We start from the raw sequence: 27,781 nt of genomic DNA, 5'->3' as shown, positions 1-27,781 counted from the left end.
ACTCTTCTTCACCTCTTTGTGCACTTGTAGAAAAGCAGGGTGGGGTGGGGGGTGGGGGTGTCTTCAGGAAGTGCCTGCAAAAGAGCCTTTGGGAGATCCTGTCCCTTGACTCACATGTGGGGTAGTGAAGAGTCTGAGAAAGTCATGGGTGTTTTGGTGTTCACCTAAGCAGGTTTTCGTTTTGGTTTTTTTCTTTTTTATCTTATGTAGCTTATGTCACCAGGTAGTGACAGCCTGGGGATGACAGGAGGGGACAGCAGGCAGTGGCAGTGTGGAGTGTGACCAGAGGGGACAGTAGGCAGGGACAGGCCTGGGGGTTACCGGAGGGGACAGCAGGCAGTGACAGCCTGGGTGGTGACAGGAGGGGACAGCAGGCCATGACAGCCTGGGAGGTGACAGGAGGGGACAGCAGGCCGTGAAAACCTGGGGATGACAGGAGGGGACAGCAGATTGGGACAGCATGGGGGTGACAGGAGGGGACAGCAGGCCATGACAGCCTGCGTGGTGACAGGAGGGGACAGCAGGCAGTGGCAGCATCGAGGGTGACAGGAGGGGACAGCAGGCCGTGACAGCCTGGGGGGTGACAGGGCACGGGGCGGTGACAGGCTGGGGGACAGCAGGGACACCGGCGGCCCAGGCGGGGCTGATGAAGGCCCCTCCCCCAGGGGCGCTGAGTGGCCCCCTGAGCCCCTCTGTCACAATGCGGAGCCGCCTGGGTTGCCATAGCGAGCAGCTTGGCCTGGCAGCGCTGGTGCGAGGAGGGAGCGGAGGCCGAGCCAGGGCCTGTCCCCATCGTCCTCCCACCGGGGCTGCGAGGAGGAGCCGGCGGGCTCAGCCCGCGCTGCTGGCCCCAGCCCCTCGGTGGGCCCTGACCTGCTGTGGGGGCCGCGAGGCCAGCTGCTGCGTGAGGTGCCATCGCGGAGCGGGCACCGCCTGGCCCCGGCCATGTCGTGTGTCCACTACAAGTTCTCCTCCAGGCTGAACTCCGATGTGGTCACCTTTCACGGCCCCCACATCTCCCTGCGCGACCTCAGGCGCCAGATCATGGGCCGCGAGAGGCTGAAGGCGACCCACTGCGACCTGCAGGTCACCAACGCCCAGACCATGGAAGGTGCGTGGGGGCGGCGGGCGCGGGGACCGGGGACCGGCCGGCTGGCGATGGCGCAGGCGGCCAGTGGGGCGGTTGGGCCACGGCCGGCAGCGGTGACTTGTGCTGGGGCCTCAGAGCTGCTCTTCCGTGGTTGTGCGCTGGCAGCTGCCGTCAGGGCTGTGTGCGCAGCCAGGCACAGCAGCGTACGGGGTCCGTGTGCGACACCGCGCGTGGAAGAGGTTTGGTTTCTGGGAACCCTTCTAGCTAAAACGATAAGGGAATGTGGGACAATGCCTTGTCATCACAGACCTGCCAGATTTCTTTGAAAGCCGGCAGAGAAGGCTGAACATGATAGAAAAGGAGTGGGTGGCTAATTTAAAGGGGAAAAAAAAGTGGGTTTGGTGACTGAAATTTGTCTTCAGCTACTTTTACTCCACCGCGTTGGAAAAGCGGTGCTTGGCTGCTGCAGAAACTGCTCAGTAGCAACGTTTTGGATCAAGGGTGTATCTGTGAGTGAGAATCTATGCAGACCCTGGAAAGCCATCTTGTAGACGAGTGTTCTGTCTAAAGTATACTTGGCATTTCTTGCTAATACAGCTTCTTTGCTGCACCATGCTACACATTCATTCAGATGCTATTGAGCATCATTTCTTCATTTCTTTCAAACGGTGCATTTTTGTCGTGGTACTGCGTGTTAAACGGTGTCAGGGCAGTACTGAAGTTTTATGGCAGATCAGTTATGGTGAATATACCTAGAAATGTTCTTAGAGAAACCCTAAGTTCTTTTGAATCTGAGAAATGGTGCTTGATTCTCAGAGACGGTAATGGTTTTGTATTACTTAGTGTGCTGTTTCAGTTTGGTAATCTACCGTCTGGCAAAGCTTGCATGTGATTAAAGACTTTGGAATATGACTTGTCAGAAATACAAAGACTTGGAAACCATCTCCATTCCTTAAACATTCAAATTTTATCGGTTGGGGTTTTTTTTCTTTTTTCCTGTGGTTCTGTGACATTCCCACAACAGTCTTGTCTTTACAATGTGTACTCATAGGATTTTTTCCTCTTCCTCTTTGATGTATTAAAACTTAAACAGAATAACATGCCTGCTGCGGTAACTGTAACTTTGGCCCCAGCCTTTCAAGTGGTTGGACCTAAAGACACTGTTTACCTACAGATAGGTAAAGTAGGTTCAGGAGAGTATCTGTGAGCAGACTTAACAGCACGGTGTTAGGGGTCTTGGGGGTGTTACGGGATCGCGTGTCATATACAGCAGTAGAGACAGACACGCAGGTAGAGGCAGACGTACAGGTTGTGACACAGATGCTTACTGGAACTTTTGTAAGGGTGTTTTCCCTGTGAAAATGCAAAAAATTCCCCAGCGGTTGTCAGAGCAAAGCTAAGGAATACATTTCGGTGTCATTTATGTGTATGCCAGATTTTGGGGTTTTATACATAACCGTGACTTTCCGTTTTTATTGGACAGCATCTACGTGCTTAAAGTCACCTTCAGAAGATGAAGGAAAGAACTAGGCCTGGATGCTCTGCCTAAAGGGGGTTCTTGGAGATCCTCCCTGTGGAGATATGGTAGTGGGTTTTATAACTTTGTGCAGGAGTCCTGACTAAATGTTGGCATGATCTTGGAAAGACCCTTCAGTGAACCTTGAGTGAAGATGGCCAACTTGTTCAGAGTTTTCTGAGCCGCGTGATCACGGAAATCTCGTAATAGAAGCAATGCTAATAGAAGCTAAAAGTAAACAGGATTTTACACATCACTGGGGGGAAAAAAAAGAGATGGTGGACTCTTTTTGAAGATGGTGGGAAGGCAAAATGGATGGTTGGGATGTGTTTTAAAAGGTGGGAGGCGGGGTGGGGGTGTCCTCTTCCGTGCTCGCTATTATAGAGACATGTTCTAGGGTTTTGTAAGCTAACAGGAGCAAAAGCAATGAAAGTTAGATCAGGAAAGAGCCTCATGTTTTAGCAGACTCTGCTTTAGTGACTTTAGAGACCATTTTGCTGTTGGCATTGAAACGATTCAAAACAAATGGAAAAGATTTTGCTGCTTGTGTTTGACTATCAGACCTGAAGATTTCTGGAAAGGTACCGTGAGTGTGTGGACATGATAAAAGCATGACGCTGTGTGTAAAATGTTGCTTTTCTATCCGTAAAGGGTTCCCTGAAGTGCTATGTCATGACATATTAATATCACTCTTACGAACTGACTGATGCTTTCTCTGTATTGATGTTGTTTTCAGAATACACAGATGACAATGCCCTGATTCCAAGGCACTCATCGGTAACTGTTAGGAGAGTCCCTGTTAGAGGAGTTAAAGCTACCGGCAAGGCAGACCTTGGGTAAGTAGCCATAACGCGTTGTGTTCTTTGGGAGGGGTTTCAGTGTGTTCACCTTCTTTGTGGCTGTTGGTTTACGGAGGCATTCCGGTTGTCTCTTTCTTGTTAAAGCTGCTGTTAAATTGTGTTGTGACAGGGCAGATTTGAATGTATCTGTCCCAAAGCAGACTTAGATTTTTCAGCCCGCTGGGACGTGGCATTCAAAGTCCAACAGTGGTAGCTGTTCAGACGTTTGAATTGGGTTTGTTCTTGGGGTTGGTTTTTCTGAGAGTCAAGTTCTCCATCCTGTTTCCTCTATGCAGAGAGATTCCTTATTTTATGCTTTTGCTTGTATTGCTTTTAGAGTAAACGGAGAGACACATTGCAGTGTGAACTGGTAATTGGTTCCCATCTGCCAGCAGTCCGAGTCCCAGTGTTTGACTGCTTCCTTTGTTTGGGGGCGGGGGGGCAGGGTATTCTTACACCCCAGAGGGGTGGGGGTGGCGGGGCTGCATGCTGTCTCCAGAGGAAAGACTGAGAGTGGCCAGCTGGCAAACCGTGCGAACAAGAAGTTTCATTCTTAAGTGATTCCTATTAGTTTCCTAAAGACAGTGCCTGTGTCGGGCAAGAGAAAAAGAGCAACGTCCTAAAGCGTATTGCCTTTTGTGCCAGGACGGTGAAGGAGCAGTTGATCTTTTCCAAACCTGAAGCTCAGAAAGCAGTTGGGCACATTCCCAAATGTTGGTAGTTACCTTTCTAAGTTTGATTTCACCCTAAGCTGCTCTCTGTGCTCCAGGTATTACTGCTGTATTCCTCAGATTTATGGAGGACAGAGATCTGATTACAATTGCAGATATTCAAATGTAAGCCTGACTAAAGCATTGTTGCTGTCATCGATGTATTTGTCCAGTCCAGTTCTGTATCAGCTGCGTCAGCATGGTTTGAATGGTCATGTTTTCCAGCCTTCTTCAAGACAGACCTCTCCTCCACCATTAGTAGATATTATTGACTTGTGGTTATGCCGTGTCTTTCTAATGTTAGTTCTCAATAAATAAAGTATACCGGCGAGTTTCAGCGTGTCTCAAACAAACAGTACAGCAGCATCCTATTACCCATGAAGCATCTGCAAGCAAACCCCCCTGAATTTATGTGGCTCTCCTGTAAGCTTTGGGCATATTAGTGCTTTCAGGCACTACCAAGAGTTTCTGGATGCCACAGCGCTGTGCTGCTAAGCATGGCCTTGTTTGGGGGGTTAATTTAGATCGGGATGCTTAGTGCTGTCTTGTCAATATAGCCTCCATTTCTGGTTGGATGACACCCTCTCCTGGTGTTGGAATGCTGCCCTAAAATGAGAGGCTAGGTGCCACTAGCATCAAAGATCCAAGAAGCACCTGCACGTGGGGATAAGGGATGAATGCCGCTGCTCTGCTAAAGTTGCAAATGGATCAGGCAGGTCAGCTTTCTATTCCTTCAGCTGGAACCATTGTGGAAACAACTGGTAGAGTTGTTAATGTTTGGGAATGGTGAATGCATGCTGTCATGGTGGAGAGGCCTTCAGGAATGCGTTAGTCACCTTGTAGTATCTTCCTCAAGGCAAGTGGATGAAGAAACCATGGTGTGGTAATCTAAACCTTTTCCTCGCGCTTCCTCATCTTCAGGAGGTACGTGGCTGTACTTGCGAGCCTGGTGGTGGTGTAGCAGTGGCAGGAAGTATGAGCCTTTCTATTTGTGCAGGACTTGCACAGCAGCCTTTGGGTTGCCTCTGCTCGTGGGACGCTTTGGATGAGGTATGAATTGTTTGTTAACTAGATGGGCGGTTGCATGTTTGATTCATGAGTAGCATGCAGGTACAGACCAATGAGTATGTGGAATCTCGGCAAGGGCTTGCGTGTCATAAGTGTTCCCTAAAATATTGTAGCATGTTCAAGATGATCTTAAAGGAAGTTCTGGTAATCAAGACTTTTTTTCTTATTTTTTTAACACAGGCCTCCTCGATCTCAGAAAATCCTAGGAACTGCTTTCAGGTGATGTTTCTACTGCTATTTGTAGTCACTTTAGGCTAAGTATGGTAGGTACCTGAACACAGTGCTTGGGCTTCCACCAAGAAACACTTTTCTACAGACAACTGTTCTCGTTTTGTCAGAGGAGTGTAGAAACCAAAGTGCTCTATCTGGTACCTATTTGTGGTAGTGGGGCTATACAGATTGCCTGAAGGTGCCTTCGTATTTGGATGGCTGACTATTTAAGAACAGAAAAATGTAGCACAGTCTTCACAGTTTTGGTACTTAGAGAGCAGAAAGAAAATATCTGAGGACTTCTTCTTGCACTGCTGTATTCTGTATCTTAGAGTCATTGGGGGCAAAGAAGGAATGGGATTTTGGGTTTTATTTCAATTGCACTGAATGCACCAGGAGAGCACACTTTATGTATAGAAATAAATTTCCGTATTCATAAGACTGCCAGTACACAATGTTTTGATGTTCAGGTTTTATAAACTGTTTTCCCTGCTTTATGTTGGTTACGAGTGCTTTATTTTAAGTTCTGATCATCTTTCTTTCTTCTTCTAGAAGTCGAACTGGGCCAGCGAGTAGAACATCAAAAGAGGTATGTAAAAACACAAGCTGAAACTTTTTTCTACATGCTGCACCTAAGTCTAAGAAATGTAGCCTTGTACTAATTTTTTAATATATATAAAATATATAAAATATATATGTTTTATATATAATATTTATAATATATATATCTCAAACATATTTTCCAGTGAAACATAGTGTATGCTGTAAATCCAATGTATTTGATTCAGCATAGTGAAAACTGAGCAATGCCAACATTTGCGCGGTTCTAATGTGAATAATGGTATTTGTGCCTAGTAACGCATTGCATTTCGTACTGAATAGGCTAGAATATTTCTTGTGTGACTGTGTGTTGTACCGATAATGTATGCTCATTTTTAGAGCTTGTAGGTTCAAGGTTTGCACCACTGAACTTGGTGCCACTCTTCAGTACGCCACCACTTTGAATTTACATTTGGAAAAGGGGCAGCATTTTTCTTCCGGTCAGAAAACACTGTTGTTCTGCTGCTAAGACATGAATAAGTAACTCGAGGAGACACTTGACTAGTAATGGCCTAGATCTCCACTTGGCCCTTGGGGGGTATGCTACGTGCAACGATGCATTTCAAAATAGCCCTCATAGTACAAACATTACTTTGTGGTGGTGGTTGGTTTTCATCTGTAAGTATAACTGCTTGTTCTTCACTAGAATGGAGTGAGGCATTACATGAGCTCTAGGTCACTGGATCTGATCACTTTGTAAGCTCTTAGGATAACTTAATCTAGAAATTCGTGAACTTGGGGTCTAATTAAAGTAAATGAAAGACAGCGCAAAAACTATACTGCATTCATGAATCATACTTGTGTGCATTTAGTAAATGATGAGCTATTAACTGATTAATTTATAAACTGCACTGACAATGTTTCCTGTAGTGACACTTCCTACTCAAATAAACGGAAATAATTTTTTTAGATCCTTTCGAGCTGCAAATGGACAGCTTCCTTAACCCTCCGTCTTTTAAGCAGTTGTGAGCATTTGACAAGGGTCCCCCTCTGAGGTATTCTGAGCAATAGGTTGATCTCAGGAGGGGTTGGTTGCTTTAGTTTCTTCTCATTAACAACGTAGGCATACTTAAGCTGTTTAAGGTTTGGACTTTGTTTTGAACAAGTATAAATTCCACTGGCTTGGAGGTGGCTCTTCCAGTGACACTCAGAGGATATAGCGCAGGCTTTCATACAGCAGTAGGGGTGAACTATTGCTCTGTTTTGATTGTAGAACTTGAGTATGTGTTTAATTTTTCTGAATAGATTGGCGACCCTTCCGCACCTCTTTCTCTGGCCCAGCTTATTAAGGTATGCTTAGATGTACTTGCTTGTGAAATCGTGTTAAAAAGAAAGGGGTGGGTGTGGGTGTGTATCCTTGTATTTTCAAACCTTACACTGTGCTCTCTAGCTGGATAACTGCTGTAATATGAGCAAAACATTAATTGTTAATAATTCAGAGTGTTTCTCCTAACTTTAAAATATTACTTTGATACTATCCTGTAGAGAGTAGTTCCCAGCTTGGGAAGATGGAAGGGGAGCACCTTATTGGCCTCAGTGTAATGCTGCAGTGTTACTCATCTGCAAGACACAAAGAAGCAGCACTTCAGAAGCTGTTTACCATTTTTCATACGTCCCGCTCATTGTTCATTGGAAACTAACACCATTTTTACAGCAGGATTTAATTGGCTGTAAGTCATGGACATTTCTAGGGCCTTTGCAACAGCCGGAACAGACGTGTTTCTGGAACATGGACAATTGCATGGCTGTTTTTGAATTTTTAGTCATTACAGTTACAGATCCATTCTTTGAATGGTGCGGGACTGCTTGAATTGTGGCATACAGATAGAGGACGACGCAACCTAATTTGTTTACATGCAGACTGTGAAAAGTGTGCAAGTGCACCTAATTGTTGATAGGACTGTGCCAGTGTTTATGCGAGGCACATCAGCAGACGTGACCGCCTGAAAGCATGTTTTGTAATGGAACTGCTTGTATTTTGTGCTCAGCAACGTGTAACGTTGTCTCGGGAAACACTAGTGATTGCACTTGGTGAAGAGGCGTAGTGCTAGCCACAGAAGTGATTAAAAGCATAGTCTTTAAAGTTACAAAGACTAGAGAAGGCAGGGCCTAACGCAGAGGAGCTAGTTCTTTCCTCTGAAAATGAAGGCCAGAGCTCATGTCCAAGAGAAAGAAATCCTTCCCACTGGGAACGTCTTCCCTCGCTCGCTGCATTTATTTATTTTCTTAATAAATTTAATTGTGTTAATTAACATTTTGCGGCAGGGTGGGGGTGGGGGTGGAGGTGTGTGCAGAATTAGTTTGGGAAGCAGCCACCAAAAGACATTGGTCTCCCTCAGGGCTGTCCCTTGGTTCTGTAAAGTCATGTGAAATTTACTCTAAAATGTGGAAAACTGTCCAAGCTTTTGAGAAATTCAAAGATTTCAGAAATACGGAGATAGGTAACAAAGCAGCTCCGAACTGTTACCCTAGCCTCTTTAGTGCAGGCTGGCACAGGAGGCAATGTGTAGTAAGAACTTTTCTGCTTTGTTATGACTATGTATTGAATGCCATATTTGAATGGTGGTCTGTTCCTAGAAATGTGTTGTGGGTTTTGGATGTGTTTTGTAAACCATTTGGGTTCAGACAAATCAGTCAAGTGTCTATAAAAAGTTCTCTGCAAATGTTACTGGAAATGATTTCATAGATGGAGATCTGGATTATGTTCCTGCGTATATGGAACAGCTAGATGAAATAACATGTGGAAACTAGTTGGTTGCTTTCGTGAGTGAATGCATGTAAAAAGGAAAACATGAGCAGTTGGTCTGTAGGATAGGTGCTTGAAGTTCCAAATAATTTACAGTCACCCCCTTTGACCCTGCTTGTATCTGGACTAGTGTGTAATAGAAACATTTGAAGAAGTACTGTGTAAAAAAACCCATCTGGCTTCCATAGTTCGAAGATCTAGTTCTGCGTAAGGTTTATATTACAATTTGCGTGTTAAAAGGACAGTGACAACTGGAAAAAAATTGTAGTTCAGTCACTTCCTATGAAGAAGCGAGTGGCGGTGGGGGAGGGGGCGGAACCGTGCGGTTTGGACTGCCTACAGCACATGATGGTCAGATGTCTGCTGAAAAGAATCTTTTCTCTTGCTGAGGGATTATAGAAAGCTTGATTCCTTTTAATGCTTCTGGGTCTGAAGCTGAATTTCAGCAAGCAAAACCAACTGCCACGACTCTGAAGTTGTGTGTCCTTTTGACACTGCAGAATGTAAATACTGCTACTTGCACACATCTTTCTCAGTTAAATGTACCATGGCTAGCTTCTTTGACTAGTCTGGAGCTTAAAGACCAGCTTCAAAATGCTGGCTGGTGGGCTTTTTTCTACACATAGCTTCAGTCCGCTTGGACAAAACTTGGATTGGCTTCACAAGTCTTTATGTAAGGTACAAAGAGAGCCTATTTGTAGCCTAATGTGTGTGTCAAATAACCATTACCTGTTAAACAGACTGCCAACCTGGCTGAAGCCAATGCTTCCGAAGAGGATAAGATAAAGGCGATGATGATACAGTCCTGCCATGAATACGATCCATCCAAGTAAGTATCAAATGTGATCTTCAAAGGTTATGGAAAAAGTATGGAGATGTTTCTTTTAAGAAGAGAGACACATGCATAGCTTTTCCTTTTTTTCCCCAAACCTTCTAGTTACTTGAGGGAACCCTTGGATCTGCCTCCACCATCATCCAGTTGCTTTTGCTGTGGAAAACCTGGCCACTATGCCAAGAACTGCCCGGTAAATAGGGTAAGATTGGGGCAGGCCTCTGGTGTTACCGAGCTTTTAGGGTTTTTTACCTTGGCATTTATGTGACAAAGACATGAACACTCCCAGTAAGAATTGTTTCTCTCGGGGCGAAATGTTACATGGCAATGTTGCAAAGCCCTCCCAAATTCAAGGGAAACTTGGAATTCTAAATGTGAAACTTTTTTTTTCTCTAGGTCACAGACATTAAAGATGTCCATAGATCTTTCTCAGTGAACTTTCATACATATTTGTATCTATTTCAATAGTACTGGAAATGTTCCTGGTTCTAACTCTTTCTAATGACAGTTCAAAGTTGTTGGTATTTCCTCTAAAAACAAGAGGTTTCTGTCGACCCCGTCTATTGAGTATCTGTCAGTTTTAACTACAGAAGCCTCTGGCTGAATATTCATGCCGTTTAACATCAGTCCCTGAATGTACGTGCAGGAGGGATGAATTCAGCCTTCCTATATAGATGTGAATGTAAGTTTCCATGGGGGCTGATTCGGAGCCCTGAATTAAGCTCTCACACGTTGCCCAGGGGCTTTGGAGGGGGAACAGGTTTGTGCCTCTGCTCTGAGCGGACGGTGAGCAAAGGGCTGTTTCACCCTGAAGGGTCCTGAAGTTAAGCCAAAGAATGACGACTGGGTTCAAAACTCTGCTCAAACCTGTGGTACGTCCTGGCTATGCTCGTTGGGGAAAGCAGGAGTTTGAGTCGAGCAGCCATTATGTTAGGTAAAAGGAGGGGATTAAAGGCTTTCGCTGCTTAAAATTATCTCTGAAACGTCATTTTAAGTGTGCGTCTGAAGAGGAGAGATGTCTGCATTTCTGTTCTCAACAGGACAAAAATGTGGAGCCTGTTTGCAGAATTAAAAGGAGCACCGGAATTCCAAGGAGTTTCCTGGTGGAGGTGAAGGATCCCAACACAAAAGGTGCCATGCTGACAAAGGCTGGGAAATACGCAATACCAACTATTAATGCGTAAGTATGGAATTAATCGGACCGACCAAAATGCGAATGAGAGCAACCATGCGTAAATGTCTGAGTGGCAATGCAGCCGAGGTGGCCAGCCTCTAATTACGAGGGAGGAAGCACTACCGTCGTATCTTAACCTTAAAATCTGCAATACTTTCCCATATTGAAATAGAGTAGTCCTACTGTTCATGCCCCGGGAAGCTGGCTGACCTTGGGGTATGCTAAGAACCTGTGTTTCTGCAAGGCATTTCAGTAGTGTTTCCAGCTGGCATCATTCTCTCTGAATGCTCATTTTGCTTCTGGTTTATGTTTCAAAGGCTTCTTGCAAAATTTAACAAATAGCCCTTGGACTGAGATTTCCTCCTCCTCTGACTTTTAACAAATCTCATGTGTGAAACGGGCTGAAGTGTTCCTGTTGCTATAAACTAAGAAATTACTGCTGTGTGCTGACAGGAGTGGCTGTTGGAAAGTGCACTCGGTAGCACTTCCCTTTTTCTGTCATGGATCTCCTGTTGTAGAAGCTGTAGCACAGACTTCTTTCATTTACAAAATGAAATTACTTGGGGACGAACTTTACCCTGATCCAGCAATTTGCACTTACCCTCTGGCAAAGGAGAGGTGGGATTCCTTTCCCCTGCTCTCTAGCTGTCAAGCAATTATTTTTCTAGTCTGAGCTCATTTTGTAGTTGATCCAACGGATGGGAGAGTTCTGCAGAAGGAAAAATGTTCCCCCCTCCTTCTTCTTCTGATAGTGTGGCTCTAGAGAAGTCATTTAGCGTAAATGCCTACGTTGTAGAAAGCCAATGTGGAGTGAGAAGACTTCCATCTATTACCTTTGTTTGATAAAATCCAAAGCTTGGAAAATTTTTCCTTTCCCATCTTTCACTTTTTTCTTTTTCCTTCCCCACCTGCCCTCCAGGGAAGCTTATGCTAGAGAGAAAAAGGAAAAGCCACCCTTTTTACCAGAGGAGCCCTCCTCCTCCTCCGCAGACAGGCCTGTTCCAAACGAGTTGTTATGTCCCATTTGTAAAGATCCAGTGACGGATGCAGCGCTTATTCCATGCTGTGGAGCAAGTTATTGTGACGAATGTAAGTGCGTAATGTAATGTAAGGAGTAAACTCCCCTCCCGTGTTTTTTAATCCAAAACACCACATCAGATCTTCTGAAAGCAGGAATAGGAGATCACCTGTGCTACCAGGTCTATTTCATACTTCAGTACGCCCGGAGTAGGAAAGGCCTCTTCTCCGTAATGGGGGGGAAAAAAAAAAACAAACCCAAAGGCCAAAGAGCTTTTTTCCCTTTCTGTGTATCTAGTCAAATCTTCTTCACATGCGGAAGGTCGAGTACGAGAAGAGTGCATAATTGTGCAGGTGAATACAGTATTAGATATGGAATGCACGTAGTTTGTCCACAGCTCTTTCTCTCATACACAACTATAGAGCCAGCTCTGGTGACTGACTCTGGTCCGCCACAAACAGGCAGTCGGGCATTTAATCTACATTCTTTGCCACAGGAGTTGGTTAAACCTTCAAAACTCGAACCGACTCATGGCTTTTTGAGATGTGCTTTGTTCATTAGCCTTGATGTTGGTGGCTTCTTGCTGTACTCGGTAGTAGAAAAAAGACTAGTCCAAACATCAGGACACAGCCCACTCTATGGTCTTCAGCTGTTACAACAGGGAAATGTCAAAACTGTATAGCGATTTGCTGCATACTGGGCATTTTTTACACTAATGAACATTTATAGCTTCATGCTCTCCATTCAAGACCATATCCAGCCATTAATCGTCTGTGTGTTCTTATAATTGATGAGAACCCCAAAGATTTCCCTACTTTGGCTGAAACCTATTTTGACGCTTCTAATTACACACAGGTATTAGAACAGCTTTACTGGAATCGGAGGAACATACTTGCCCGGCGTGTCATCAGACAGGTGTTTCTCCTGACGCTTTAGTTGCCAACAACTTCCTGCGCCAGGTAACGTGGTGACTTTTTCATCAACTGTTTGTAAGGAAAGTCTGTTTGTAAAAAGCTGAAAGGGAGGAAATTATTGACATCTCCTTAAAGAAGGATAAACTGAATAAGGCTGCATTTACTTTTCAAATGCATTGTCTGTTGTTACAGAAGCTGACAACTCTTTAGAGATAATCAGGCAAACTCAGGTCAAACTTTTGTCTAAACACGCTTGCCTGCCTCTCAGATTCGCTGTTAACACTGAAGTCCTTTAACTACAGATACTCTGAGCTACCAGTCCTTAATAGCAGTGTTTCATGTGATGTGTTCCTATCTCTGTGTGCTGCTTTACTCTAGGCTTGATAGCATGTACAGGACTATACAAGTCATTTTACCCTGTGGAGGCTTTTCTTCATCTATTGTCATCATAATCTGACACTTTGATCTTTTTGTCCATGTTCTTCTGCCTCTAGGCTGTGAACAACTTCCACAATGGAACCGGCTACACAACAGGGCTCCATAAGGAGATTCAGCAGCAGCAGCGACAGCCGCCGTCACCGCCTGCACGACCACTTGTGACTGTGACACCTGCTGCTCAGGTGACTGCCACCAAACTTTCTAAATCTTCCTCTCTGTCAGTCAGCGGTCTGTTAAGTTTTATTTCAACATATGCTTTTGAAATACAGTATTTATTAGAGCTTATTTTCCAACTGTTTGCATTTATTCACAAGGGCTTTCCGGTTCCTGTAGCAAGACAACCAGCAGTACCATGTCTTCTGGGCCCCCAAGAGCTAAAAATACCCACACCTGGTGAGTGACCGTAACTTTAGAATTTCTTCTAAAAAAATTATCTTCAGATGAACTGAATGGGATTTATTTCTTTTTCCTCTCCCTACTCCAAAAGGTCAGCCAATGAGAGCCAGTGCGGTTCGCTCAGCAGGTGGCAGACCAGGCTGGGGACTGTAAGTATTTCACAGAAATTCAGTCTCTGATGACTTGTAACCTGTTAAACCAGGCTGTAACACCTACATTACTTCTACAGTAGCTGATTTATAATGAAATGCGTATGCACAGATAGCTGTGGAGAATACAAGTGGCAATTCATTTTTAAGTGGCTCAGCTTGAGTTGGCTCTAACAAAGGGGATCTGTGCTTGCAGTAAAACGATTACAAATAAAACTCCAGTATGTGACCCAAAAGTAGACTCTGAAAAAGAAACGCTTTTGGAGGAAACCGTAAGTATATATCAAAATTAAACATAACGACAGGATGAGGTGCAAAGCCACCCTTTCGAATTACTTACTGGCTGGATAGGGCTGAAGAAACTGATTTCCCAATTGAAGTCAGCCTCCAACATTTGATTCTTAATGACTTAGTGATGGAGCAAATTGTTGGAAGAGTCAGTGCTGTTTTTTTATGACCATTTTGAATTTCTTTAGTCTAGTCATCTCAAATAGCCAAGCTGCTTTCTCTCCGTTGGAGAGAGAGGAATCTGTTTTTGCTGTTATTGCCCTACCAGTTAGTTCTTCCTTTTGGTATGTATTTGTTATGGATAGATTATAAGTGTGCATCGTGTTTATAAAATCTTAAAGATAAATCAAAAGAAAACACAGCAATCCGTCCCAGAGATACCTAAAATTCTCAGGTTCAGTAAGCAAGGAAAGAACAGTTCAGGGACAAGACCAGGCCAAACAGATCATCACGAGGCAACAACCTAGGAAGTTTGTGGGGAAGAACTGAAAGGAAGTTGGAGAGAAGCTTGGTTAATATCTGTGCAGTACTTTGAAGCTCGGAAGTGTGAAGTAGGAAGTGTATCGAGGAGTGGCAGAGGAGCCGTGGGCACCTGGCACCTGGGAGATAGGAGTCTCCTTTAAGCATGGGCAGCCTCTGCCCACAGTCACAAAGCTGAATGTAGGGGGAGAAGCCTGAGGCAACTACTTGGGGTGAGGATGTGGAAGGCAAGTGTGAGGATCCAGAAATGAGGGTAGGCTCAAATGGACAGGAAGCTGCCAGAAAAATGCTCAGGTTGAGAACAAGAAGGGCTCGCCACCGTGCTCCCGCTTCATTCACATTCCTCTTTAAAATCAGGGCAGAGTGTGACAGTGACACGCGGGTTTGGGTTTCTCTGGGAGTTCAAATGGAGGACATCCACGTAGCACACGTACCCAGAGGACTCAGGCCCCGACACTGCCATCATCAACAGCAGCCTCTGTACCTGTGCCTCCACCTCCCTTGCATCCTCCCCCACCCCAGGCGCTTCCTTTCCCGCTGGCGGTACCACCACCACCACTACCTCCTCAGTTTCCACCTGGTCAGCCTCCATCTGCTGGGTATACCCCCGCCCCGCTCCAGAATATCCCCCAGCTCCTGCAAACATGTCATCAGCCAACAGCACGGCCAGCGACTCATTCAAATACCCTCCCAGCGACACCAGCACTTTCTTTATAGAATCACAGGGTCATTTAGGTTTAGTTGGAAAAGACCTTTAAGATCATTGAGTCCAGCAGTTAACCTAAACCTACAAAGTCTGCCATTACAGCAGGTCCCTAAGCGCCACCTCTACATTTCTTTTAATACACCCAGGGATGGTGACCCAACCGCTTCCTTGGGCAGCCTGTTCCAACGCTTGACAAACCTTTTGGTGAAGGAATTTTCCCGAATATCCCATCTCAAGCTCCTGTGGCGCAACTTGAGGCCATTTCCTTTCCTCCTATCAATTGTTACCTGGGAAAAAAAGAGACCGACCCCCACCTCACTACAGCTGCCTCTCAGGTAGTTGCAGGGAGCAGTGAGGTCTCCCCTCAGCCTCCTTTTCCCCAGGTTAACCAACCCCAGTTCCCTCAGCTGCTCCTCACAGGACTTGTGCTCCAGAGCCTTCAGCAGCTTTGTTGCTCTTCTCTGGACACACTGCAGCACCTCAGTGTCTTTCTTGTAGTGAGGGGCCCAAAACCGAACCCAGTGTTGGAGGTGCAGCCTCACCAGGGCTGAGTACAGAGGGACAATCCCTTCCCTGGTCCTGCTGGCCACCGTATTTCAGGCAGAAGCCAGGATGCCGTTGGCCTCCCTTGTCTAGGGAGGAGTTTTACGGGAACAATGGAGACTTCAAAAGGAGTAAGTGTTTGGCTCCAGGAAGTTGCACGGGTTTGCGCTTTGGTATTTCGTTAGCACCTTGGACTGCAGTTACACTAAAGTGCATCTGGCAGAAGCAAAAATGGCATCGTGTTTTATCCAACAGACCTTTTCATTGCAGATGGTAAATGTGCAAAACTCAAGCAAGACAAATGGAGTTGTAGAACTTTCCCTGAATCCTGGGGGAATTCTAAACTCGTTTTGCTTGACTAGGATGTTCGTGTTTGGCATTACATGCAGTAAACATTTTCTCATCTTGGCCGTGTTTTGTATTTTGGTGTCTGTTTGGAATAAATATCCAACTATAATTGTAATAATGGTCAAACTGATTTTAACAGGGAAGAGAAAAAGCCCAGACCCGAAGTGTTCACAAACACTTCTTCTATGGAATTGGTGGCACGTGAGGAGTTTCAGGAGGAGCGCAGGCATTCATTTCCCAGGTAATTGCGTTGCATGTCCGTAACGGAGAAGCAGATTGTCTAGAAGAATCAGGAGGAGTTCCAGTCCACCTCTCTATCCTGAGGTGGGTTGGATGGTTCAAGGGACGAGCAGTGATGGGAGCTCCACATGTAGGTCACTAGCTCAAAGATGGCAGGGATTACAGGTGACTGATAGTTATAACTGGGCAGCAGTTGAGAAGGAACGGGTGTCTCTTTTGCCAAAGCTTCTCTGTAGTGACATCCTTCGCCTCCTGACAGCCCTGAGGAGGCTAGAAACTGGACAGGTGTGGATTCCTGTGCCTCCGTGCTCTGACTGTAACTGTTACCTCAAAGCACTTTGGAGGAGATACGTGAGAGGAATTGCCTTTGTTGCCTCTGTCGTCTAATCTCGCACAGACGGATTGCAACCTGGACTGCAAACTGGCGCCTTTTGCTCAGATTCTGCTGACATCCTTAAATTTTTCTTACAAATTAAAAGATCAGACTTGTGTAAGGAAATCTTAAGTTGGAGGAGGAATGAACATACGTGGAATAACTCGTGAAGAAAAATCTAAAGATAGCTGCTGTCTTCTGTCCTTAAAAAGCCCTTGGGCAGGAATCTGAAGAGCTCTCTGTAGTAATGCTGTCAGTATCTTTCCCAGAGTAGTGGCATTCCGTCAGCTTACTGGAGACTGAGTTTAGAAGCTTTTAGCTAGGATTTTTCTTGAAATGCAGTCACCGGCCTTGGTTGGAGCTAGAGGTATGTGCAGAATTTGGCTACCACTGGCTAGAAGTGGGGCATTTTGCATGCTGTACAAATTGCCAAATACGTAGTGAAGTTAAATAGACTAAGCTGGCATTTTCAAATGGAGCTTTACTGCCTCCAGGCTAAACCCTGCTTTCCTGACAGTTGATACTGCGCTGTAGCCATTAAGACTCACTTGTTTTGCATCTTACGGCAACAAGAGTGATTTGCCCTGCAGGTGGATGCTGGGTAGTGAGACATCTGCATGTCCATATACCAGCAGAGACCAGTAGACACCCCTGAAATCCATCCGTAGCTAGGGCAGTCCATGCGATAGAAGTGAGTGGGAACAGACTTACCCTTCCTGCGTGCTTTTACACTACCACAGCAGCAGCCGTTCTGGCTCGTAAGCAGAAACCTTTACATGCCGCCATGCTCTTCAGTTTGCAGCAGCAGTATATCAGCAGCTGAAAGAAGCTTTGACATAAGCGTATGGAGAGGAAAAAACCCCAAACCCAAACAAATTTGGGAGAAAAAAAAATGGTGTGAGTGACTGTTTTGAATTAACTTCATTCATTTCCTTTGTGTTGCGTTTTGTTTTTTAAGGTCCAGGTCTCCCTATGCCAGTTCTTCTCACTCTAGAAGTTCGCATACCTACTGCAAGTCAAGATCAGGTCCTTCCCACCCTCGCTGCTGCTCTCAATCATCTAGTCATGCCCCCTCTCATTCCTACCCACGATCACCACCATATCCAAGAAGAGGCAGAGAGAAGAGTCGGGGCTGTCATTCTAGGTCAAGGTCACGTGGTTATCCCCGCTCAAGGTCAAGGTCACATGGCTCTCCCCGCTCGTGCTAGTGGACTCACCCTTTCTCTCGTCTTCCCTTAACTGAACATTTTTGGAAAAAATACTGCAGATACAGAATTTAAATAAAAGCTATTTTATGAAGCATTACAAAAGATGACAGTGTGCACCGCGCCCGTTGCGACTGGACTGCGCCCTTTTTTCCTCTTGGCACTGGTTCTACCAGAGGAAGCCCCGTCAGACAGAGTGAATAAAAGCCAGTTACAAAAGGAACCATCATTAATACCATGGAGGAGTACAACAAGGACAACACTGCGACACCCTGAGATGTCCCCTTCCTGCGCTGTCCCTGCGGTGCAGGCAGCCAAGTGCCACTCGGCAGAGCCCCAGCATCTCCCCCAGGCTGCCTTGGGACAGGAGGGGACAGCAGGTGGGGACAGCCTGGGGGTGACAAGAGGGGACAGCTGGTAGTAACAGGCCTGGGGGGTGAAGGGAGAGACAGCTGGTGGGGACAGCCTGGTGGGTGACAGGAGGGGACAAATGTTGGGGACAGCCTGGGGGTGACGGGAAGGGTCAGCGGCTGGGGACAGCTTGGGGGTGACAGGAGGGGACAGCAGGCAGTAGCAGCATGGGAGTTGACAGGAGGGGACAGCAGGCCATGACAGCCTGGGGGGTGACAGGAGGGGACAGCAGGCTTTGACAGCCTGGGGGGTGACAGGAGGGGACAGCAAGCCGTGACAGCCTGGGGGGTGACAGGAGGGGACAGCAGGCCATGACAGCCTGCGTGGTGACAGGAGGGGACAGCAGGCAGTGGCAGCATCGAGGGTGACAGGAGGGGACAGCAGGCCGTGACAGCCTGGGGGGTGACAGGGCACGGGGCGGTGACAGGCTGGGGGACAGCAGGGACACCGGCGGCCCAGGCGGGGCTGATGAAGGCCCCTCCCCCAGGGGCGCTGAGTGGCCCCCTGAGCCCCTCTGTCACAATGCGGAGCCGCCTGGGTTGCCATAGCGAGCAGCTTGGCCTGGCAGCGCTGGTGCGAGGAGGGAGCGGAGGCCGAGCCAGGGCCTGTCCCCATCGTCCTCCCACCGGGGCTGCGAGGAGGAGCCGGCGGGCTCAGCCCGCGCTGCTGGCCCCAGCCCCTCGGTGGGCCCTGACCTGCTGTGGGGGCCGCGAGGCCAGCTGCTGCGTGAGGTGCCATCGCGGAGCGGGCACCGCCTGGCCCCGGCCATGTCGTGTGTCCACTACAAGTTCTCCTCCAGGCTGAACTCCGATGTGGTCACCTTTCACGGCCCCCACATCTCCCTGCGCGACCTCAGGCGCCAGATCATGGGCCGTGAGAGGCTGAAGGCGACCCACTGCGACCTGCAGGTCACCAACGCCCAGACCATGGAAGGTGCGTGGGGGCGGCGGGCGCGGGGACCGGGGACCGGCCGGCTGGCGATGGCGCAGGCGGCCAGTGAGGCGGTTGGGCCACGGCCGGCAGCGGTGACTTGTGCTGGGGCCTCAGAGCTGCTCTTCCGTGGTTGTGCGCTGGCAGCTGCCCTCAGGGCTGTGTGCGCAGCCAGGCACAGCAGCGTACGGGGTCCGTGTGCGACACCGCACGTGGAAGAGGTTTGGTTTCTGGGAACCCTTCTAGCTAAAACGATAAGGGAATGTGGGACAATGCCTTGTCATCACAGACCTGCCAGATTTGCCGGCAGAGAAGGCTGAACATGATAGAAAAGGAGTGGGTGGCTAATTTAAAGGGGAAAAAAAAGTGGGTTTGGTGACTGAAATTTGTCTTCAGCTACTTTTACTCCACCGCGTTGGAAAAGCGGTGCTTGGCTGCTGCAGAAACTGCTCAGTAGCAACGTTTTGGATCAAGGGTGTATCTGTGAGTGAGAATCTATGCAGACCCTGGAAAGCCATCTTGTAGACGAGTGTTCTGTCTAAAGTATACTTGGCATTTCTTGCTAATACAGCTTCTTTGCTGCACCATGCTACACATTCATTCAGATGCTGTTGAGCATCATTTCTTCATTTCTTTCAAACGGTGCATTTTTGTCATGGTACTGCGTGTTAAACGGTGTCAGGGCAGTACTGAAGTTTTATGGCAGATCAGTTATGGTGAATATACCTAGAAATGTTCTTAGAGAAACCCTAAGTTCTTTTGAATCTGAGAAATGGTGCTTGATTCTCAGAGACGGTAATGGTTTTGTATTACTTAGTGTGCTGTTTCAGTTTGGTAATCTACCGTCTGGCAAAGCTTGCATGTGATTAAAGACTTTGGAATATGACTTGTCAGAAATACAAAGACTTGGAAACCATCTCCATTCCTTAAACATTCAAATTTTATCGGTTGGGGTTTTTTTTCTTTTTTCCTGTGGTTCTGTGACATTCCCACAACAGTCTTGTCTTTACAATGTGTACTCATAGGATTTTTTCCTCTTCCTCTTTGATGTATTAAAACTTAAACAGAATAACATGCCTGCTGCGGTAACTGTAACTTTGGCTCCAGCCTTTCAAGTGGTTGGACCTAAAGACACTGTTTACCTACAGATAGGTAAAGTAGGTTCAGGAGAGTATCTGTGAGCAGACTTAACAGCACGGTGTTAGGGGTCTTGGGGGTGTTACGGGATCGCGTGTCATATACAGCAGTAGAGACAGACACGCAGGTAGAGGCAGACGTACAGGTTGTGACACAGATGCTTACTGGAACTTTTGTAAGGGTGTTTTCCCCGTGAAAATGCAAAAATTCCCCAGCGGTTGTCAGAGCAAAGCTAAGGAATACATTTCGGTGTCATTTATGTGTATGCCAGATTTTGGGGTTTTATACATAACCGTGACTTTCCGTTTTTATTGGACAGCATCTACGTGTTTAAAGTCACCTTCAGAAGATGAAGGAAAGAACTAGGCCTGGATGTCCTGCCTAAAGGGGGTTCTTGGAGATCCTCCCTGTGGAGATATGGTAGTGGGTTTTATAACTTTGTGCAGGAGTCCTGACTAAATGTTGGCATGATCTTGGAAAGACCCTTCAGTGAACCTTGAGTGAAGATGGCCAACTTGTTCAGAGTTTTCCGAGCCGCGTGATCACGGAAATCTCGTAATAGAAGCAATGCTAATAGAAGCTAAAAGTAAACAGGATTTTACACATCACTGGGGGGAAAAAAAAGAGATGGTGGACTCTTTTTGAAGATGGTGGGAAGGCAAAATGGATGGTTGGGATGTGTTTTAAAAGGTGGGAGGCGGGGTGGGGGTGTCCTCTTCCGTGCTCGCTATTATAGAGACATGTTCTAGGGTTTTGTAAGCTAACAGGAGCAAAAGCAATGAAAGTTAGATCAGGAAAGAGCCTCATGTTTTAGCAGACTCTGCTTTAGTGACTTTAGAGACCATTTTGCTGTTGGCATTGAAACGATTCAAAACAAATGGAAAAGATTTTGCTGCTTGTGTTTGACTATCAGACCTGAAGATTTCTGGAAAGGTACCGTGAGTGTGTGGACATGATAAAAGCATGACGCTGTGTGTAAAATGTTGCTTTTCTATCCGTAAAGGGTTCCCTGAAGTGCTATGTCATGACATATTAATATCACTCTTACGAACTGACTGATGCTTTCTCTGTATTGATGTTGTTTTCAGAATACACAGATGACAATGCCCTGATTCCAAGGCACTCATCGGTAACTGTTAGGAGAGTCCCTGTTAGAGGAGTTAAAGCTACCGGCAAGACAGACCTTGGGTAAGTAGCCGTAACGCGTTGTGTTCTTTGGGAGGGGTTTCAGTGTGTTCACCTTCTTTGTGGCTGTTGGTTTACGGAGGCATTCCGGTTGTCTCTTTCTTGTTAAAGCTGCTGTTAAATTGTGTTGTGACAGGGCAGATTTGAATGTATCTGTCCCAAAGCAGACTTAGATTTTTCAGCCCGCTGGGACGTGGCATTCAAAGTCCAACAGTGGTAGCTGTTCAGACGTTTGAATTGGGTTTGTTCTTGGGGTTGGTTTTTCTGAGAGTCAAGTTCTCCATCCTGTTTCCTCTATGCAGAGAGATTCCTTATTTTATGCTTTTGCTTGTATTGCTTTTAGAGTAAACGGAGAGACACATTGCAGTGTGAACTGGTAATTGGTTCCCATCTGCCAGCAGTCCGAGTCCCAGTGTTTGACTGCTTCCTTTGTTTGGGGGCGGGGGGGCAGGGTATTCTTACACCCCAGAGGGGTGGGGGGTGGCGGGGCTGCATGCTGTCTCCAGAGGAAAGACTGAGAGTGGCCAGCTGGCAAACCGTGCGAACAAGAAGTTTCATTCTTAAGTGATTCCTATTAGTTTCCTAAAGACAATGCCTGTGTCGGGCAAGAGAAAAAGAGCAACGTCCTAAAGCGTATTGCCTTTTGTGCCAGGACGGTGAAGGAGCAGTTGATCTTTTCCAAACCTGAAGCTCAGAAAGCAGTTGGGCACATTCCCAAATGTTGGTAGTTACCTTTCTAAGTTTGATTTCACCCTAAGCTGCTCTCTGTGCTCCAGGTATTACTGCTGTATTCCTCAGATTTATGGAGGACAGAGAATCTGATTACAATTGCAGATATTCAAATGTAAGCCTGACTACAGCATTGTTGCTGTCATCGATGTATTTGTCCAGTCCAGTTCTGTATCAGCTGCGTCAGCATGGTTTGAATGGTCATGTTTTCCAGCCTTCTTCAAGACAGACCTCTCCTCCACCATTAGTAGATATTATTGACTTGTGGTTATGCCGTGTCTTTCTAATGTTAGTTCTCAATAAATAAAGTATACTGGCGAGTTACAGCGTGTCTCTAAGACTTATCTCTAAGACTTAACCTTGAGACATAACCATAAGTCTTAACCTAAAGACCTAACCTTAAGACTTAACCCTAAGACTCAACCCTAAGACCTAATGGGTAGAAGCTCCTGATCTGGCTCCGGTCAATCTGGGATCATCACTGGGAACCACGGAACTTGGCCAGCACAAGGTCTGTGAGGTAGCAGGTTAAATGAGGCAGAGGAGAAGCCCACCACTCTGATGAGCTGGGTTCTTGGCACCAAGGTACCTCTGTGACATTTTCACTGTGCTGCAGTGTAAAGACGGCCTGTGATTTTCAAAAACGGAAGATCAGTCTTTAAAATGCAATTCCTTGGACAATAATAACATTGTGTCAGGTAAATACATACACCCCTCACCAATGGAGTTTTGGTTTTTTTCTTTGTACCTTTGCTGCTTCTGCAGAAGCCAGTAGTGCAGAGGGCTGAGGGTACAGCTACACAGAGTGGCTTCTGTTTTGTGAGCTCTAACTAGACGTGCAATGGACAGCCATTAAGATTGGGAAAGCTCACAAAAAGCTTAAAAACAGATAAACCACAACATTTCTTTCTTTTTTATAGAACTCCTTAGACTACTCCTTTTTTTATAAAAATGAGAAATCAGGGGTTAGTCATGCTTTGTATGCTATCTAAAGGCTTTAATCAGCAGTGCCTCCCCTGTCCATGCAGAGGAGGTCATGTCCATCTTTTTTCAGATTTTCTGTAGCTGGAAGAAGTGTTTTTGCCAGCCACCACAGACAAGTTTTCCTAAAAGGCATAATCTGTCCATTTAAGTGTTCCTTCAGCCTGATAATGATTTAAAAACTGTGCCTGCTGGTCTGAACCTGGATTTCATGTTCTAGTTCCCTCCTAACCAAATAAATAGAATGTTCTTTGCTGTAGATGCCCCATTGCAACGGGGTCTTCAGGAAGGGATTCTGCATCCAGCCCATCATAAATAATCACGCAGAATTCCAGAGAATATTTTAAGACCAACACGCTCTGCACTGATACACGTCTTCACCACTGTCATCTACAGTGGTGAAGATGACAATGAGGAGTACAATGAAGAGGAAGAGAACTGTAAACAGTTTTTTTGTCTTTTTTTGCAAGGAAGAAGAATGAGGGGCTTTTCAACGCTTGCAATGCACTGCGTGAACGATTTCTTAGAAAGAGCATTACAATTCTAGGAAAGACTTGTCAACAAGTTTTTTGAAATAGTTTCCTAATCTTCAAAATATTGGAGCTGGTAGTCACCAGCTGTGGCTGATGCACCATTTTCTGACTCCTGTGAAATGCCTAACTGTCTGTTTCCATAGTGGTATCATTCCCATACCTCCTTTTCCTTAAATAGAGTTTAAAATGGGGTCCACAAATCAGATGATGCGGTCCACAATTCAGATGGCCATCAAAGAGTCTTCAAAATTTCTCAAAATTCAGGTACTTCTTTTCTGGGAAACATACTCTTTGCGACTTTAACAGAACGTGTATGTGTATGTATGTGTAGGTATTTACAAAGAGGCATTTTGTAAAACATTAGTTAAAACGTTGACTGTCTCTCACTTAGAGGTGAGAGATTCCGGGGGAAGGAATGGATTGCACATTCCCAGCGAGTGAAAGCGAGAGAACACCCTGCTCCCGCGCGTTCCCTCCGTAAATGCCTGTGCTAGTTCTCAGGCGGCCCCAAGCTGCTTTTCACATCCCCCCTGCCCTTCAGGCTGGCTGGCAGGGCTGCCGGTTAGCGCTCCCTCACCGCCTTTCAGGCTGAGCACGCCTGTCAACAAGACAAACAGGAGGGCTTTGCTAACCTTAGTATCCTCAACGGAGACGGGGAAGGAGCACTCGCGTCACCAGCTCTGCTGGCAGGCATCACAGGGCAGCAGGTCTGCGCAGAGGTTTTGTGTCGAGCCCTCCCTGGGGACACGTTGATCCCAAAGGTTTCCTTTTGGGTGTCAAAGGGCGATTGTTTTGAAAAGGAGTGCTGAGGATGGTTTTGGAATCATTTAAGATCAACAAAGAGCAGCTTCTGAGTACGTGTTGGACCTGCAGTTCCACTGCACTTGGCAATAGCTGCTGTTAAGGACTCCTTTTCCTGGCCAGGAGCAGAGCTTGTGGGCAGACAAAAACCAACAGAAAATCCAGTACCAACAGAAAATTCTTAAATCCCTTGCTAAGGGATTATCAAAAGCTTGATTCCTTTTAGTGCTTCTGGGTCTGAAGCTGAATTTCAGCAAGCAAAAGCATCTGCCACAACTCTTAAGTTGTGTGTCCTTTTAATGCCGCAAAACATAACTAATGCTACTTGCATGCATCCCAGTTAAATGTACCGTGGCTAGCTTCTTCAACCAGTCTGGAGCTTAAAGGCCAGCTTCAAAATGCTGGTGGTGTGCTTTTTTCTACACATAGCTTCAGTCCGCTTGGAAGAAAACTGGATTGGTTCAACAAGTCTTTATGTAAGGTACAAAGAGAGCCTATTTGTAGCCTAACATGAGTGTCAAATAATCAGTACCTGTTAAACAGACTGACAACCTGGCTGAAGACAATGCTACCAAAGAGGATAAGGTACAGGCTATGATGGTACAGTCTTGCTGTGAATACAACCCAGTCAAGGAAGTGTCAGGTATGTTCCTTGAAGGTTATGGGAACATTGTAGAGATGTTTGTTTTAAGAAGAGAGATGCATGCATACCTTTTCCTTTTTTTTTTTTTCTTTTTCAAAAAACTTCTAGTTACATGAAAGACCCCTGGGATCCACCTCCACCATAGTACATTTGCTTTCGTTTTGGAAAACCTGGCCACCATAAGGTTAAGTCTTAGGTTGAAGTCTCATTGTTGAGACCTAGGCATAAGTCTTGGAGCTAAGTCTTAATGTTAGAGTCTTAGGGTTAAGTCCTAAGTTTAAGTCTCAGGGTTAATTCTTAAGTTTAAGCCTTACGGATTGAGTCCTAGGGTTAAGTCTTAAGTTTAAGTCTTAAGTTTAGGTCTAAGGGTTAAGCCTTAGGGTCGAGTCTTGGGGATAAGTCTCAGGGTTATGTCTTAGAGTTAAGTCTCAGTGTTAAGTCTTATGGATAAGACTTAGGGTTAATTTGTAGGGTTAAGTTTTAGTGTTAAGCCTTAGGGTTAGATCTTATTGTTAAGCCTTAAGGTTAATTCTTAGGGTTAAGTCTCAGGGTTAAGATTTAGGGTTAAGTCTTAAAGGTTAAATCTCACGGTTAAGTCTCAAGGTTAATTCTTAAGGTTAAATCTTATGGTTAAGTCTTAGGGTTAAGTATTAAGGTTAAAACTTAAGGTTAAATCTTAGGGTTAAGTCTTAGGGATAACTGTTAGGGTTAAGTCTTAGGGCTAAGTCTTAGGGTTAACTATTAGGGTTAAGACACAGGGTTAAGTCCCATGGTTATATCTTAGTGTTAAGTCTTAGGGTTAAATCTTACCTTTAAGTCTCAGGGTTAAGTCTTAAGGTTAAATCTTAATTTAAGTCTTAGTGTAAAGTCTCAGGGTTGAGTCTTAAGGTTAAGTCATAAGGTTAAATCTTAAGGTTAAGTCTTTGGTTTAAGTTTTACGGTTAAGTCATAGGGTTAAGTCTTATACTTTAAATCTCACGGTTAATTCTCAAGGTTAACTTATAAGGTTAAGTCTTAGGGTTAATTCTTGTAGTTAAGTCTGGGGATAAGTCTAAGGGTTAAGTCTCAAGGTTAAGTCAGGTTTAAGTCTCAGTGTTAAGTCTTAGGTTTAAGTTTTAGGGTTAAATATTAAGGTGAAGTCTTAAATGTAAGTGTTAGTGTTAAGTCTAAGGGTTAAGTCTTAAGGTTAAGTTTTAAATTTAACTCTTAAGGTTAAGTCTTAAGGTTAAATCTTAAGGTTAAGTCTTAGGGTTAAGTCTCAGGGTTAAGTCTTAAGGTTAAATCTTTAAGGTTAACTATTCAGGTTAATACTTACGGTTAAATCTTAAGGTAAAATCTTAAGGACAAGTTTTAGGGTTAAATCTTAGGGTTAACTCTCAGAGTTAAGACTTAACATTAAGTCTTAAGTTTGAGCCTTATGAATAAGTCTTAGGGCTAAGTCTGAACGGTGAGCCTTAGGGTTAAGTCTTAGGGTTCAGTATTAAGATTAAGTCTGAAGGTTAAGTCTTAGGGTTCACTCTTATGGTTCAGTCTTAGGGTTAAGTCTGAAGGCAAAATCTTAAAGGTTAAATCTCAGGGTTAAGTTTTGCGGTTAAGTCATAGGATTACATCTTATGGTAAAGTCTCACGGTTAAGTCTCATGGTTAACTCTTAAGGTTAAGTTTTAGGATTAAGTCTTAGGGATAAGTCTTAGGGTTAAGTCTCAGAGTTAAGTCTCAAGGATAAGTTCCAGGGTTATGTCTTAGGGTTAAGTCTCAGGGTTAAGTCTTAAGATTAAGTCCTAGGCTTAAGTCTTAAGTTTATGTCTTAAGGTTAAGTCTTGGGTTAAGTCATAGGGTTCAGACGTAGGGTTGAGTCTTAAGTTTCATCCTTTAAGGTTAACCCTTCACCTTAATTCTTAAGGTTAAATCTTAAGGTTAAGTTTTAGGGTTAAGTCTTAGGGTTAATTCTCAGGCTTAAGTCTTAAAGTTAAGTCTTAAGGTTGAGCCATAAGTATAAATCATAGGGTTAAGTCTTAAGGTTAAGTCTATAGGGTTAAGTCTTTAGTGTATATCTTATGGATTGAGACTCAGGGTTAAGTCTTTAGGTTAAGTCTTAAGTTTAAGTCTTATGGATGAGTCTTAGGGTTAAGTCAAAAGTTTAATTCTTAAGTTTAAGTGTTAGGGTTAACTCTTAGAGTTAAGTCTTGGGGATAAGTCTTAGGGTTAAGTCTTAAAGTTAAGTCTTAAGGTTGAGTCCTAGGGTTAAAACTTAATGTTAAGTCTTGGGTTCAGTATTAGGGTTAAGTTTTATGGTTAAGTCTTAGGGTTAAGTAGTCTTAAAGGTTATATCTCAGGGTTAAGTCTTAGGGTTAAGTTTTAAGGTTAGATCTTAGGGTTAAATCTTAGGATAGAGCCTTAAGGTTGAGTCTTAAGGTTAAATCTTAAAGATAAGTCTTAGGGTTAATTCTCAGGGTTAAGTCTAAACGTTATATCTTTAAGTTTGAGCCTTAAGGTTAGGTCTTAGGGTTAAATCTTAGGTTTAAGTCTTAAAGGTTGAGTCTTAGGGT

At 45.2% G+C, this 27,781-nt stretch overlaps 2 protein-coding genes across 2 annotated transcripts; both read left to right on the top strand.

The window, feature by feature from the left end:
* The first annotated feature begins 781 nt into the window (after nucleotides 1-781).
* Nucleotides 782-6,043, top strand: LOC129737258 (E3 ubiquitin-protein ligase RBBP6-like). Its single transcript, XM_055725678.1, has 3 exons — nucleotides 782-1,111; nucleotides 3,343-3,442; nucleotides 5,986-6,043. Exons 1-3 carry the CDS (start codon nucleotides 946-948, stop codon nucleotides 6,041-6,043), a joined length of 324 nt encoding a protein of 107 aa, XP_055581653.1. The 5' UTR covers nucleotides 782-945.
* A 1,498-nt stretch (nucleotides 6,044-7,541) lies between these two features.
* LOC129737286 (E3 ubiquitin-protein ligase RBBP6-like) lies at nucleotides 7,542-13,533 on the top strand. Its single transcript, XM_055725985.1, has 8 exons — nucleotides 7,542-7,571; nucleotides 9,520-9,608; nucleotides 9,717-9,813; nucleotides 10,652-10,791; nucleotides 11,705-11,874; nucleotides 12,659-12,762; nucleotides 13,212-13,376; nucleotides 13,489-13,533. Exons 1-8 carry the CDS (start codon nucleotides 7,542-7,544, stop codon nucleotides 13,531-13,533), a joined length of 840 nt encoding a protein of 279 aa, XP_055581960.1.
* The last annotated feature ends 14,248 nt before the right edge of the window (nucleotides 13,534-27,781 follow it).

The sequence above is a fragment of the Falco cherrug genome, chromosome 13 (assembly GCF_023634085.1).
Source record: "Falco cherrug isolate bFalChe1 chromosome 13, bFalChe1.pri, whole genome shotgun sequence".
In the NCBI taxonomy this organism is placed as follows: domain Eukaryota; kingdom Metazoa; phylum Chordata; class Aves; order Falconiformes; family Falconidae; genus Falco; species Falco cherrug.
The sequence above is the reverse complement of the archived record's forward strand: the minus strand, read 5'-3'. Positions and strand labels throughout refer to the sequence as shown.

Coding starts and splice junctions, on each gene's coding strand:
- LOC129737258 (XM_055725678.1), top strand. CDS start 946: ATGTCGTGTGTCCACTACAAGTTCTCCTCCAGGCTGAACTCCGATGTG. Junction 1,112..3,342: donor CAACGCCCAGACCATGGAAG/GTGCGTGGGGGC, acceptor TGTTGTTTTCAG/AATACACAGATGACAATGCC. Junction 3,443..5,985: donor ACCGGCAAGGCAGACCTTGG/GTAAGTAGCCAT, acceptor TTCTTCTTCTAG/AAGTCGAACTGGGCCAGCGA.
- LOC129737286 (XM_055725985.1), top strand. CDS start 7,542: ATGGAAGGGGAGCACCTTATTGGCCTCAGT. Junction 10,792..11,704: donor GCAATACCAACTATTAATGC/GTAAGTATGGAA, acceptor CCTGCCCTCCAG/GGAAGCTTATGCTAGAGAGA. Junction 13,377..13,488: donor CTAAATCTTCCTCTCTGTCA/GTCAGCGGTCTG, acceptor CGGTTCCTGTAG/CAAGACAACCAGCAGTACCA.